The sequence below is a fragment of the Meriones unguiculatus genome, chromosome 6, assembly GCF_030254825.1.
Source record: "Meriones unguiculatus strain TT.TT164.6M chromosome 6, Bangor_MerUng_6.1, whole genome shotgun sequence".
Classification (NCBI taxonomy): domain Eukaryota; kingdom Metazoa; phylum Chordata; class Mammalia; order Rodentia; family Muridae; genus Meriones; species Meriones unguiculatus.
This window is the reverse complement of record NC_083354.1, coordinates 40,436,387-40,451,477: the sequence shown is the minus strand read 5'-3', so window position 1 is coordinate 40,451,477 and position 15,091 is coordinate 40,436,387. Positions and strand designations below refer to the sequence as shown.

Below are 15,091 nucleotides of genomic sequence, written 5' to 3'. Positions count from 1 at the left end.
GGGATCTAGTTCAGTTGGTAGAATGACTGCCTAGCATGCATGAAACCCTGGATTCAGTTCCCACACTGCATGCACCTGGCTTGGGGGGGGGGTGCATTCCTATAATCCTGACACTGTGGAAGTGGGGGCAGGGGGGGTCAAGGTCATCTTCAGCTATGCAGTGAGTCCAAGGCTATCCTAGGCTGGAAGTCCTTTCCTGGACAAACAGAACCAGTGGTCAAACAAAGCAAAATGGGGGTCCAAGCACGATGGTTCTAATGGTTTTATTGCTCAGTGGCAAAACAAATCAAAGCAACATTAATTCCAAAGTCACTGTGAGTCACATTGAAACATGTCAGTGACTGCTAGGAAGCAGGTCTGAATGCTGGGACGGGGCTTAGGAGGAAGGCATCGCAGTGTGGTATGTTCTTGTAAACATCGGTACAGGTAGAGAGCAGTATCCCTAGGTGACGTGAACTAAGCCCCAGCTTCCTCTGTTTGTGCAGAGGTGAAGCATTCCCTGTTCAGGTTCCCACTTCACACCTGCCGGAGCTGGAATGCTGCCCCAGAGAAGACTGAATTCTAAGTTGGCTACATTTATCCTAAGATGGTTTTCTCAGTGGCACTTCCTTGTCCCCGGGTCCCTGCACAGTGGACTCATCCTCCACAAAGCAGTCCTACAGGCTGCCGGAGGGAAGGTGTGATGCTCCTGATAGGAGGAGGTGAAATGACAATGGAGACTTCCCTAATCCCCGTTCCCAGCCCCACCCCAACTGAAAGGGCTGTCCAATCCCAACACACAAGGGACCCTTTCCCTGTCCTCACTCCCATTTCTCTTTGCTGCTGCTTGATTCTGTGCCTCTGCCCTTGCTCTGTCACCTCCGTGAGTCACCATGTAGCAAGGATGCCCGGGTTAGCAATCCCTATGCAATTCAGTTCTTCGCACTTGGTACCATGTCAGTTCAGCCCTGTCTAGGATGTGCTCCAGGGACTGAAGAGAAAGAAAGAACAATCCTGCCAGCAGAGTCACAAACTGAGCAGGAGCTGGAGTGAGCTGCGGCATGTTGGGAGCTGGGAGGATGGCCTTCTTGATTCTCATGGAGCCATGATGAGGTTGACTGGCCAGCACTGGGGACAGTCATCTGGAACCAGAGTAACACTTGGATGCTCAGATCTAAACTTCTCACTAGGACCACACCATGACCTGCACAGGTGGGCAGGAAGGGAGCTGAGTTCCGGGGCAGCCTTGGCTACAGCCCACTCCCCACCCCCAGCTGCCGCCAGCCTGGGATGCTGCTCTCGGGGAGCCTGGACGTGCTGCACAGTGGGCCTGCTTCCAGACCGCCACCCCAGTCTCGGGTCTTCAAATCTCCCTGTTTCCTGGGCACTTGTCAGTGCAGCTGCTCCTTTGGGTGGACACAGTGAGATCAGCAGGGCCGGCCTCCTGCACCCTGAGGGACTGCCGCCGCCGCCGCCGCCGCCGCCGTCACACATCTACCAGAACATCCAGTGGAACGAGGCCTCTCTTCTTCCCGCTCAGGACTCTGATGAAGCCATCCTGTTCTTCCTCAGAAGTCACACAGATCTGAGGCCAGGGGAGAGAGAGTTAAAGATTCAGTTCGGCAGGAACAAGCGGGGAGCTGCATCGTTAAGTCGCTGCTGACTGAGGGTACAGGAGCACCCAGCTGGGAGCGGAGACATGGCTCCGAGAGAAGGAGTTGGGGGCGGTGAGGTGAGAAAACACTCAATAAAACATTACATGCAAACCTGGGTTTTGGAACAAGCCCAGATGCAGAATATTTTCTGGGCTCCCACTTTAGGAGTGTGGATTAACAGAATGGCACTAAATACTGTGCCTCCCTGAAGAGTCACCAGTAAGGAGAGAATGACAAAAACGGATCACAGAATGACAAAAACGGATCACAGAGTGGGCACGGGGGTAGGTTTTTAGTATACTATGCCGAGGACCTAAAATGATAGCTGTCATTCACGAGTTCCTGTCCAGCGCTGGGGGTTTTACATTTGCATCCCACAACACCAGAAACCCAAGGGACAGTTTCATTACTAGCTCCAGGCAAATGAACATGTATATCTCTCATGTTCCGGAGCTGGCACCTGTATGAGACTTCAAAGGAGGAAGTGAAAATCCATTCTGGTGCCCTTGCCACTTGTTCACAGGCTAGTGGAGGACAGAGGAGGGGATGAGCCTGGCAGGAGAAAAGGTTCTCGGGGAAATTGGTTCTTTTTGTTTGCCCCTTCATGACCCACTGACACAGTTGAGAGTTAGTATATATTCCCTCTAAATAGCCTGAGCTGGGACCCAAGAGATTCACGGGAGTGCTTCTAGGAGTCTGAAAGACATAGTCGTGGTTTGGAGAGGGAAGAAACAAGGCAAGAGGGTGACTCAGCTGGAAGGAAGCCACAGGAGCTCTGGATGTGGATAGCCCCACTTTGAGATGAGGGGTCTAGACTGACTCACATGGGATGCATTCCTGAGGCAGCCCTGTGATTGTTTCTAAGGGGGTTCACTGAAGAAGGAGCCTACCGGCCAGGGAGTGGAACCTGGATGAGGTTTCAGCAGAACCTGGAGCCGCATGTGTGATCTCTGGGGTCTGGAACATACACTGGGCTGGTACATGAGTTGTTTCAGAAACCTGAGCACAAGGAGGCTGAAAGTACACCCTGGAGGAGTTAGTGACAGACAGTAGAGGATGTGCCAGCGGTAGCATCCCTGCCATCGGTGAGACGGGGGTAGCCAGAGGTCATGTTGGTTCTTATTGGACCCTACATAGGTCGGCTGCACCCCAAAGGAGGAGGGTCACCTGATTTTCAAAGGCAGAGACTTTTGTCCATTCCAGAAACATCAGCACATGCACATTATCCTAGGACTTGGGAGCCACAGGCAGGACAAAGAGTTCACGGCCGGCCTTGGCTACGGAGTACGCTAGAGACCAGCTTGGGCTATGTGGAATCTTGTCCAAAAAACTAAAAAAAAAAAAAAAAAACAAACAAGAAACAGGAAGAAACATAACTCATTTAGTGTAAATGCTGGGGACAGCCTTTGGACAGCTGTGTATCTGGGCGTGGAATCCAGACCTTCAGTGAGCATAGACCTTCAGCTGGCAGTGCTAAGCAGAATTAGCAGGAAGACCACACGACTTTGCTGTCTGACTTAGAAACAGCGCTTGCTAAAATGACATTATAAAATGCTAGTATATTTGGGTGAATCATTAAATCTAGAGAAGGGTACTAGTAGGTTACTAGGAACACACACACACACACACACACACACACACCAAAACAAAACAAAACAAAACAAAACAAAACAAAACAAAACAAAACCTGACCTAGCTTGGGGCTGAGCAAGTCCTTGAAGAAGTGGCATTTGAGCAGAGAAGAATAAACATGAATTAAAAGGCAACTGACTAAGTTGAGGACAAGAGGCCAGGTATGGTAGCATATACCTATAATCTCATCACTGAGGAGACAAGGGCAAGCCGATCTGTGAGCTCAAGGCCAGCCTGGTCTACGGAGTGAGTTCCAGGGCTATGCAGAGAGAACCTGTCTCAAACAACAAACAAACAAAAAAAAGCAAACAAACAAGTGGAGTCAGGGTGGAGGTGGATGGGGAAGGGGAAGATGGAGAGAGCCGTCAAAGCCTGGAACATAACGAAGTATGCCATGCCAAGTCCTGCTAGGTCCCTCAGCCCAGGTTCTAGCTTATCTCAGTGGCTAGAACAGGGTCAGAGTAAACCACTAAATAACCACTGACAGTAGAATGGGACTAGTTTACTCAAATTAGAACTGCCTGTGTCACATAGGATGTAGGTGAATCAGAAGAGGAAGGCTCGGTGCTGTGCATCATGGGTAAAGGGCAAATGTGACAGCTCGCGTAAGCTAAAGGCTTTTAGATGACAGCAGAAATGGTCAGATTTACTGAAAATGGTCCTTTCCTAGTTCTCTCCCAGCTCTTCCTACTTCCCCCTTCTTCCTACTTCCTACTTCTTCCTTCTTCCCTTACCTTCTGCTCTCTCCCTACCCTCTTTGTCTTTCTAGCCAGAAGACTTCTGAAGGGCTGGGTACATTTTCTTCCTGACTGGGCCAGCATAGTTACTGTTGGGCAGACCTGGCCTGGGTACAGAGTGCCAGCCTCTGTGGTGGAGACAGTGCATTCTGAGGAGTGATGCCCTACTGCATGCCTCCAGTCACCAAGCCCAGCTATGGCTTGACCCCTTTTTTTAATATGCGGTGAGGCTGTTTATGGTCTTCTAATTTTAGGACTTGATTTTCTTCCCAAGTCTCTTTTCCAGAGCACAGACTCTTTGCTGGGTTGGAGGTTCTTGCTTTGGAGTTAAACTCAACTCTTGATCCTTTAGTCCTTTGTCATAGTAGTCATTGTCATCATCACCACCTTCGTCTTTAAAAAAGATTATTTTATTTATTACTATTATTTATTTTTACTCTATGTGTATGTTTTGTCTGTCTGTCTGTATGTTCACCACTTGTGTTCCTGGGGCACACAGGGGTCACAAGAGGGCATCAGATCACCTGGAACTGGAGTTTAAGACCATCAGGATTGGCCATGTGGGTGTTGGGTATTGAATCCAGGTCTTCTGGAAGAGCAATAAATGCTCTTAACTATGGATGCATGTCTCCAATCCCATATTACCTTGTTTTAACTGTATGTATGTGTGTGTCTTTGTGCACTCGAGTGCAGGTGCCCATAGACGCCAGAGGCATCAGGCCCCCTGGATCTGGAGTTACAGGAAGTTGTAAGCTACCTGATGTGGTGCTGGAACTGAACCTGAGTCCTCTGCAAGAGCAGAACATGCTTTTCCACACTGAGCCACCTCTCCAGCCCTCGCCATCATCATTTTTAGGCCATGTGTCCATGCATTTCCCCTGGGTTTCAGGGTGGACTCTGTGTGAATCATGGCTTCCTCTTATGGGGCACAAGTCCAGGAAACAAGATAGGTGGAGTAGCTGCTAAGGGATTTTGGAAAAAGTTTCTTTTGTTCTACAAAGAGGTGCACTGAGAAGAACTTCAGACAAAGAAAGCAAAGTTCTTCTCAGTGCATCTCTTTGTAGAACAAAAGAAACTTTTTCCAAAATCCCTTAGCAGCCTTTTATATCTTCATCTCCCTGCCTAAGTTAGATACATTTCTGAGCTTCTGGGGCTCACATGATTAAATTTGATGTCCACCTGATGGAGAGCACCATAGCAGGGTCGACAGCCTTCATCACATCTGCCAAGAACCTTCTTCATAACATCTGGGACTATAACCAGGAGCTACAGACTTCATGGCTCTGGACAACACACTTTATCTTCCTGTGGCACTCGGTGTCAGAAGTCTTGAAATCCAGCTGTTTTTTAGGAAGGCATCTCCTCAGATCTTAGAGATGTGTTTTTCTGTCTTTTGCACCTGCTTTCCTCAGCTCATAGCCTTATCTCCTTTCATCTAGGCCAGCACCATAGCATCTTCAGCTCTCTCTTTGACCTTTTTTTCTGCCTCTAATTTCCTCTTCTGAGAACTTCTGCGCTCACACTTAGCCCACTGAGATGATGCAAGACAGTGTTTCCCTGACAAGAGCTTTAACCATATCTATGTGGTTCTTTTTTTTTTTTTGACATATAAAATAACACAGTCAAGGGTTGGAGCATTAGGACAGAGACAGCTTTGGGGCGCTGCTGTCTATGCAATAAAATGAAAGCCTTGAAAATGTACAGGAAAATGTATATGTATAAAATATATATACATACATACATATTTTAGAGCATAACATTCTTTGGTGTAGTTGAAGATTCATTCTTGATGTCATAGGATGGAATTTCTTGAGGTGTAAGATGATGTCATGAGATGCAAAGGAATAGAATGTAGAAACAAGGAGGTTGATTGTGGAAGCCACTGGATTCGCCACTTTTCTCACTGCTGTGACAAGACTCCTGACAAAAGCAAACTGAGGAAGGAAGGGAGGGTTTGGTTTGGTCCACAACTGTGTAGAATCCATCATTACAGGGAAAACATGGTGGTGGGTGCATCAGGTGGTTGTGTTCTCAGTCAGCAAGCAGAGATAGATGCATGCTGGCTCTCTACTTCCTTCTTTCTCTTTATTCAGTCAAGGACCCGAGTCCATGGGATGGTGATGCCCACAGTCAGTGTGTGTCTTCCCTCTATAGTTAAACTTTTTAGGAGACATCTTTGCAGACACTCCCAGGGGTGTGTCACAGGTGACTCTAAATCCTTCAGTTTGACAGTCAAGGTTTGTCATCCCATTTGTATAAGTAGCAATGGAAAACTGACTTGAAACTTAGGAAGAGAAAAGAGATAAAGAAGTAGAAGATGGGCCCAGTGTGGTGGCACACACTTTTGATCCCAGCACTCTAGAGGCAGAGGCAGGTGGATCTCTGAGTTCGAGGCCAGCCTAGTCTACAAAGCAAGTCCAGGACAACCAAGGTTACACAGGGAAACCATGTCTCAAAAAAGCAAGCAAAAAAATTAAAAACAAACAAACAAAGAAGTGGAGGATGCATAAAACTGCAAGGGAGATATGTTAAGATAGAGACGCACCGCAAAGAGATTCTTAAGTTTCAGGCTGGAAGCATATTAAGGTAAATTGGGAAAAATTTTGGTCATATGTCATAGACCATGTGTATCTTTTGATAGTGCAAGAAAATATTCAAGCCAGGCATGGTGGCACATGCCTGTGATCCCAGCATTCAGGGAGGCAGAGGCAGGAGGATCACTGTGAGTTTGACACCAGTCTGCTCTACAAAGTGAGTCTAGGACAGCCAAGACTACACAGAGAAACCTGGTCTCAGAGAGAGAGAGAGAGAGAGAGAGAGAGAGAGAGAGAGAGAAGAAAGAAATAAAAGAAAATGCAAATTATATAATGGCCCTATAGGTCTGCGATAAATTACAACCTCTTTTCTATTCAGTCAATGCAGAATAACATAAAATATTATTTACCTCTCTAACTTGACAGACATCAAAAACTAGCCATGTTTTATTCTAGCAGGAATATGGTGATCTGAATAGTCCTGTAAGCAACAGGGTTGGGTATAGATTGGGACAAGCCTTTTGGAGGCAAGTTGACATATAAGAATTGCAAATGTCTTTTATGTGAGGTTGGTCACAGCCCTTGCTGTCATTCCTGACAATCCGAGTTTGATCTTGGAGACACACATGGCAGAAGGGGAGAACCAACTTTCCCAAATTGTTTTCTGACATCCACATCGTGGTGTGCATATGTGTACAAACACACATGAACACACACAGGTACACATACAAACATCCACACCAAAATAAATAAATACAAAAAGTCTCTCATATCTATAAGTTCTAAAGTGTGACCTGAGAAAGTAATCAGAATTAGAGAGAAAAATTTTAAGTTTGATGCTGTTCATTGTAGTTATCAATAACAGTTAAAGAAAAAAAAAAAAAAAGGTCTGGAGTATCCAGGGACAGAGGATTTTTAAACACATTAAAAAAAAAAATAGATCTAGACCAGGGCTAGCATACTTGTTCTGTAAAGGTTAAGTAAGCATTTTAGGCTTTCTGTTGCAGTGGCTTAACCCAATCATTACAGGGTTAGAAACAGTACAGAAATCTATACACATACATGTATATAAATGTGTGTGTGTGTGTGTGTGTGTGTGTGTGAGAGAGAGAGAGAGAGAGAGAGAGAGAGAGAGAGAGAGAGAGAAATTATGCTAGGACAGAACCTATGATCTTGAGCATATTAGGCAGTCATTCTGTTCTCGGCCCTGGTATAGACACATTCTAAAAAAAAGTTAGTAAAAACAAACAAACAAACAAAAAACAAACAGAATGGGGACTGAGAGATAACATGGTGGTTAATAGCTAATAATGCTCTCACAGAGGATCTAAATGTGGGTCTCAGGCCCTATATCATCCAGCTCACAAGTGCCCGAAACTCCAGCTCCAAGGAATCTGATGCTCTCTTTGGGCATCCGTGAGTGCTACATTCATGCAAATAAAACACAAGTATACACATAATTAAAAATAAAATAAAAATCCTAAATCTTACCATATAACAATGGAAAACTACTCAGCTATTAAATACAAGGAAATCATGAAATCTGCAGGCGTATGGATGGAGCTAGAAGAGATCATCCTGCATGAGGTAACCCAGAAACAGACAGACAGGCATGGTATACATTCACTTGTAAGAGGACATTAGCCATATAATATAGGACAGCCATCTCCAGACCTAAGGAAAGCTAAACACTAAGGAGGACCCTAGGGAGGACTCTTAAATCTCATTCATTATGTCAAACAGGATAGACACCAGAAGTGGTGGAAGAGACGAAACAGGATGGGAGCCTGCTATAGTTGGTCCTCTGAAAGGATCACCCATCAGGGGATCAAAGCAGATGCTGAGACTCAGGACCAAACTTTGGACAGAGCCCAGGGAGTCATTGTGGAAGAAGAGAGGGGTGGGATTAGAGGGACATGGAGGGGGTACATGGAGGGGACAAGGAGACCAAAAAAAACTGAAAGTTCTGAGCCCAGGGGGTCCTTCAGAGACTGATGCAATAGTGGAGGACCATGCATGGAGAGGACCTGGACCTCCTGCTCTGATGTGGCTGATTGGCAGCTCAGTCTCCATGTGGATCTCTGAGGGAGGGGATCAGGGGCTGCCTCTATCATGAACCCAGTTGACTGCTCTCTGATCACTCTTCCCTGATGATGTAGCCTTGCCACGTCACAGAGGGAGAGGATCCAGGCAGTCCTGATGAGACTTAACAAGCTATGGGCAGATGGCAATAGTGGGGAACTATCCCTTTCAGTAGATTAGGGGAAGGGGATGAGAGGAAGAGGAAGGGAGGGAGAGACGGGGGGAGCTGAGGGAGTGGGCTTCAATCCGGATAGATAATGAATAAATTGTGAAGAAAAAAATAAATTAAAAAAAGCATAAGTTACCAGATTCAGCCACTGTGCCTAAGTTTGCCTCTCTGATGTGTGTGTAACTGTTAAAATTGTACTTTAATGAAACCAAGTAGAATTAGAATAAATAAAATATGATATTAAAGTACGCTTTCAAAGGAAGGCTTTGCATGAAATATGTCAAAGTTCTAATGCTAAGAACTTGATGGTTGAATTGCTGTGGTTGCTATTTTCTTCTATCTTTAAAAATCTTATTTTCTAAATTTCCCTATGATAAACAAATTTCAATTTTATTATCTAAAAGTAATTTCTGGTTTAATTTTTTTTTTCAAGAACACAAGGAATCCATGAAAAGATTCCTACAGCTATGACAGAATCATGTATGATATTATAAAAATGTTTTAAAGAAATTTAAAGCTGACTAAATAGGGTTCTTTTTAAGTTTAGAAAAATGAAGAAAATTCACCCTGTCGAGGCAGTCGCCTATGTGTTCATAACGGATAACTTAATTCCATCTGGAAACAAGAGCCCTGTGGGTAAACAATATAATAATTATGAAAGATTAACCCCAGAGACAGAAATGTGATTTAATAAAAAAGCATTGCGTTTATTTTCAGAATAAATTTTCTCCTATTTCTCTGTTAATGGCTGCTTGTCTCTTTACATTTGTGGAGTTGTAAACATCACACTGGCTATTTTCTGGTGCCCATGGAGTGCCTTAAATTGGCATTCGACACTGCAGGGGAAGTCCCCCCTGAGACCTGCTTTGGGCTATGACGGTGGGAGATGACTTTTGTTAAACACCCAGGCATCACCCACACGGGTGACCACACTGAACTCAGGTCTGCACCAGGGAGATGCTACTATACTGATCTTTTAGGCGAGATTTAGAGGTGACTACCTAAACAATGCATGGTACGGATCCATTTCTACATGATTTCGGCACCATTGACCTTTGCACTGCATTACATTTCTTTAAGAGGTTTTAAAAGTTTTCATATAAATTAATGATGTAGGAAATTAAAGAGGAGCTCAAATTTGAAAAAATTAAAAAAAATAATAACATTGGTTTTTCTGTTTTGTTTTTGTTTGTTTGTTTGTTTTTCAGTTGGGGTTTCACTATGTATGTAGCCTTGACTGACCTCAAACTCATTATGTAGACCAGGCTGGTCTTGAACCCATAGGTGTAGACCAGGCTGGTTTTGAACCCATAGAGACTGGCCTGCCTTTGCCTCCTGAATGCTGGGATTGAAGGTAAGTCCCACCACTCCCATCTCTCACAATAACATCCTTAAATGAAAGCTGTTGTTTGATCTCATGCTGCCCAGGCTGGCTTAGAAATCCACATCCCCCTGCCTTTACCCCCCAAGCACTGAGGGGAGAGGGCACCGCCTCAGCACAGCGGAACCTGACAGTTAACGTTCTCACCCCTTCACTCATCCAAGCCCGTGTCTGCACTGAGTCAGCTCAAGGTGGGAGGAGTATGCGTTTGTGTGGGGCGTGCACGGCATTAGAGGTGTGGCTACAGCGTGGTGAAGAAGTGTCCAGAGCTTGGAGGAGAGCGAAGTGCTCAACAGGGAGCCTGTGCTAGCAAGAATAAGCCCTGTCGAGGTGCGGACGTGGGCGCGGAGGCCCATGTTCGTATTCTTGCCTGGAGCTTTCATGTGCTTGTTGAGCAAGGCACAGAGTGTCTGTGGGACTCTGCTCCCTCTTTCGTAAATTAGAAATACTGCATGATCAATCCACTCAATTCACAGGTGACGTGAAAAGAAAATGAGAGAATTTAAACAGTGTAAATGCCCATTGTTGAGTATCTTCCCCACTGTACTCAGAGAGACCCTGCAATACGGTGATTTGGCCAGTCCTGCTAGCTACATTTTCTGGGGGTCCCATCTCCACTTGGCTTCTGGGAGGGTGCTAAGGGTGTGGATTCCTGCCCTCACATGCATGCAGTAAGTACTTTATCCCCTGGGCCATCTCCCCAGCCCTCTGCCAGTTATTTCTGTTACATTTTTACTCCCACTGATAAAGACGCTGCCTGTCTTTCCTCCGTCTGTCTTGCTTCTTCAAGGATGGATCCAGGGACTCACCACTCTCCAGACTTCCTCCAGTCGTCTTCCCTTGGTAGGCAACGAGTCAATCTTATCTTCTAGGCCAGTTTTGCTGCATTTCTTCCTGGCCCTTTTTTTGTGCTGTGAGCCACCTGGTGCCCTGAGCTTCAGGGTGGCCCATAGTGGCAGCCATGGGGATGGTGCCAGTGGCGAGGGCAGGGTGAGGTAGGCTGCGATAATGAGATCTTTTCTGTACCCAGGTCACACCTGATCTCCATCACTGTAGTCCCGAGGCTGAAGATGACTGAGTACTCCCTCCATCTGCAACTCCGTTCTTTCATCTTTTAGACTTTTCTTTGAGACGCATGTTCAGCTGGGCACAGCACGGACTGGGGCCCGGGTCTGATTTCTGTAATCCTGTCTACAACATCATTATCACACTCTCCAAACTCTTCCTCTGAGGAAGGTTTTACTGTTGACTCACTAACGGTCATTGTATGATTGTTCCCAATTCTCACCATTATGAAGTTACTTGGAGGCCTGTCATTCCTTGCCCAGCTTTTCCTCCGTGCATAAACTATTTTCATGAGTTCATTGCAGAAGTGGAATTATAGCAAGCACAGGCAGGGTAATTTTCGTGGCTCTTAATACACAGACTACTCAAAATGTGTGAACTAATGTATACTGGCATTTATGGAAAGCCAATTTCACTGACTTCATCTGACACTGTTTTTAAGATATATGGAAAACAATGCTCTGATTTGCTGGCATGTTTTTATTTGCTTGACTTTAAAAGTAATAGACATTAATTTTGTTTTAAAATCCCCCTTTTTCACATTGTAAGTTTTCATTAGACTTTTCTTTTAGGCATTTTATCAACTAGGTACAAGGAAAATGGAATCATTATTTTTGTGTGGGGCTTCTTTCTTTTAAATACTAGAAAGCAAGACCAGGGTTTTGTATTCTATCACTGAGCTACATCCCAAGTCTATGCCATTTTGAGACAGGTTCTTGGTTGCTATGTAATTCAGCCTGGCTTTGAACTCACTACATATGTGGACCTTGGGCTTGAACTTTTCTTGCCTTGTGTTTCCTGAATGCTGAAATTTTATGGTGTGAACTACAGGCCCAAAGTGAGGTAACATTTGTCAATCTGAAAAAGTCATTTGGAGCCACATATGGAAAAGAAAATAGCTGATTAAGTTGAGTAAAACAGTATTTTAGAATGATAAATCATTTATAATTATGAAGTAATGACTGATCATGTGTGTGTGTGTGTCTGTGTGTGTTTGTATGCGTGAGACTCAGTAACTATCTTTGATGGTAATTCCCCCAAATGGGGGTGGATGGCTGGAGCGATGGCTTGGTGGATACCAGCACTGGCTGCTCTTGCAGAGGACTCAAGTTCGATTCCCAGCATCCACATATTGACTCACAACTGTCTATGAGTCCAAATCACAGGGGATACAATGCCTCATCATGCCACAGCACCAGCATGCAGCATGCAGACATCTGTGCTCACGCAGTCTCTGTACAACTCAAATAAAACAATAAAATTAAATAAATGGCATCCAGGATTCCTTTGGAGCAACTGTGTTGAACAGTCAAGTATTGAATTATGAGTGCATGCTTCATTTTTTACTTTCTTGTAAACTGAGCCTTGTCATGTCCGTGTTTCCAACTAGAGATAACGATTATCTTGAGAAACTCTAGAATGACTATATAGCAAGAATGCAGAAAGAGGCAGACTTCCGACTTCCCAAACTGAAATTCGCAATCAGCTGTGAGGCTTCACTGGGAAGGAAGGACCTTTCTAACTCTGTTTCCCCACATCCTCTTCTAACATATCCAGAACAACCTTGGAGGTACAAGCATGTCATTTTGCCCTGCAGTGAAGATGAGGTATGTGACAAGAGAAGAATTAAGAGGGACTGAAGGACATTATGTTGATGCTGGAAGAAGACACGGAGAGAAATAGGACAGAGCTGAGCTGAGACTGTCCTGTTAGTTTCTCTCTACATCCTACGGGAGAGATGAGGAGTGTAGAAGGAAGTATCTTAAGGACATTATAGACCTAGATGACCCAGAAAAATTGACAATATCTTAAGGAACACTTCATTCAAAGCCCCAAGCAAAAAGGTGCCAGCAACTTGTAGATTAGGTACAGCGAGATGTCCAGAATCTCTGCCTGAGATAATTTTTAATGTGTGTTTTGTTTCTGTCTTTTGCTGTTATATGAATGTGTATGGCCTTTAGGGGACACATGGAGGCTTGGGGCTTGGAAGGAGATATGAGAGGGCTCAGTGATTGGAGCCAACTGACTGAGCCCTGGAATGCAGCAGAGCATCATGTAACAGTTTTCCTGTTAGGTGATGATGCCTTGGTGGGCACAAGCCGGGAGTGAAAACGGGAGTAGCTGCTAATATCAGTGGTCCTCAGGCACAAGTGCAGGGCTGAGATGCTCTTATGACACTGTGGCATTTTATGTGCTTATCTGTCCTCTGACAGATCCCAGTGGCTTGGATGAGAAATGTCCCTCCAGGTGCATATATTTGAATACTAGGTCTTCCGTTAGTGTCTTTGGGGAGCTTATGGAACCTTTAGGAGGTGGAGCCTTGTTAGAGGAAGTATGCCATTAGGGATGGGCTTTGAGGTTTTATAGCTTATTCCCCTTCCTTTTTCTCTCTCTACTTCCTGTGTTTGAATGAAATGTGTTCAGACAGCTTCCTGTTCTTGTTGTTAGGCTTTCATTGCCTATCCTTGCTATGTTGGTGCCTTCCCAGCCACTATGGACTCCGACATTTTGAAACTCTGAGCTAAAATATACTCTTCTTTCTAAATTCCTTTCAGCTGTGGTATTCTTTGATAACAATGAAAACTAACTAAATCCAAAGTTTCCTGGCACTTGGCTTTGCTTGTTGGATTCTAACGACCCCCATCCCATGGCGTACCATCATCTTTTTTACAAATGGCATACTTGGTCCCCTCACTTGTCCCAGCTTTGTCTGTGTGCCGGGCCTTGTGGACTTGACTTACCTGATTCTCTTTCAGTGTTATCTGCCCCTGGTCCTTGCAGCCAACGAAGGTTCTAACACACCTATAAATCTTCTCGTGCTGTTCTACTCTCTGAACAAAGTTGGCTGGAAAGAAACCAACCCTGTCCTGAATCTTTCCCTGAAATGGAAGAGGAGGCATTCAGCGGCAAATGTAACATTTATTGTAACTGTCACCACTGAAGGATTCTTATTTCTTTTTAAAGACCAAAATACCTACTTTCCACCAGTCTTCATTGGAGTCTTCTAGAAGAGTAATCATGTCTCCCGGCCTAGAAATGAAGGATGGATGAGTTGGGTGGGGAAGTAAAATGAGGAAGGGAAAATACACTTTAATGTGAGATAGTTTTTCATTCACTCAAATGGTCCTAAAATAAATAGAAATAAAGCAAGCATGATTTCACTGGCTCTTACCTCCTAAGAAAAAAGAAAGCAAATATTCACATTACAAAAATGCCCAGATTTAGCCTTCAATAAGGTATAAAGGTGTATTTTGACCCAAGTCTTCCTCCCCTCTTCTGTATGTTCTACCAGATTTCCCCATGCATTTATGTGTAGCTATGGGTGATATTTTGCTTTTATGTTATTGTTTAGTAGTTACATTTAAAACCAGTCATACTCTTTGTTATTATCTTTATTTGTTATGGTTAATTCATCATCACCTTGATTGGATTAAAAGACACACAGGTATGACTGGCTACACTTCCAGAGGACCTGGGGTTCAATTCTCAGCACCCACATGGCAGCTCACAATTGTCTATAACTCCTGTTCCAGGGGATCTGACACCCTCACATAGACACATATACATGCCAGCAAAATACCAATGCATATGAAATAGAAAGAAAGATAAAAGATAGATAGAGATAGATTAGAGAGAGAGAGAGTTAGCTAAGGATGAGTAAAGGTTATATTTTCATGTTTGTCTTTTTATAGGCCAATGTAATTCCTAAGGCCACTCTAGAATTCAGAGTAGTAGGCTCCACATTTGTGAGAGGTACTGAGGTATAGCAAGCTAAGTAACACACACACACACACACACACACACACACACCACACACACACAGAGCGCGCGCGCACGCGAGAGAGAGAGAGAGAGAG

At 44.6% G+C, this 15,091-nt stretch overlaps 1 protein-coding gene across 2 annotated transcripts in view; it reads right to left on the bottom strand.

The window, feature by feature from the left end:
* Positions 1–251: 251 nt before the first annotated feature.
* The window catches only part of Stac (SH3 and cysteine rich domain), a 116,711-nt gene continuing 101,871 nt past the window's right edge, over positions 252–15,091 (bottom strand). For both annotated transcript variants that reach the window (XM_021663669.2, XM_060385172.1), the window contains 3 exons: positions 14,213–14,264; positions 13,976–14,113; positions 252–1,564 (listed from right to left, as the gene is read on the bottom strand). In XM_021663669.2, coding sequence (XP_021519344.1) covers positions 1,466–1,564; positions 13,976–14,113; positions 14,213–14,264 — 289 coding nt within the window. In that variant the 3' untranslated portion in view covers positions 252–1,465. The remainder of the gene's footprint in view (positions 1,565–13,975; positions 14,114–14,212; positions 14,265–15,091) is intronic.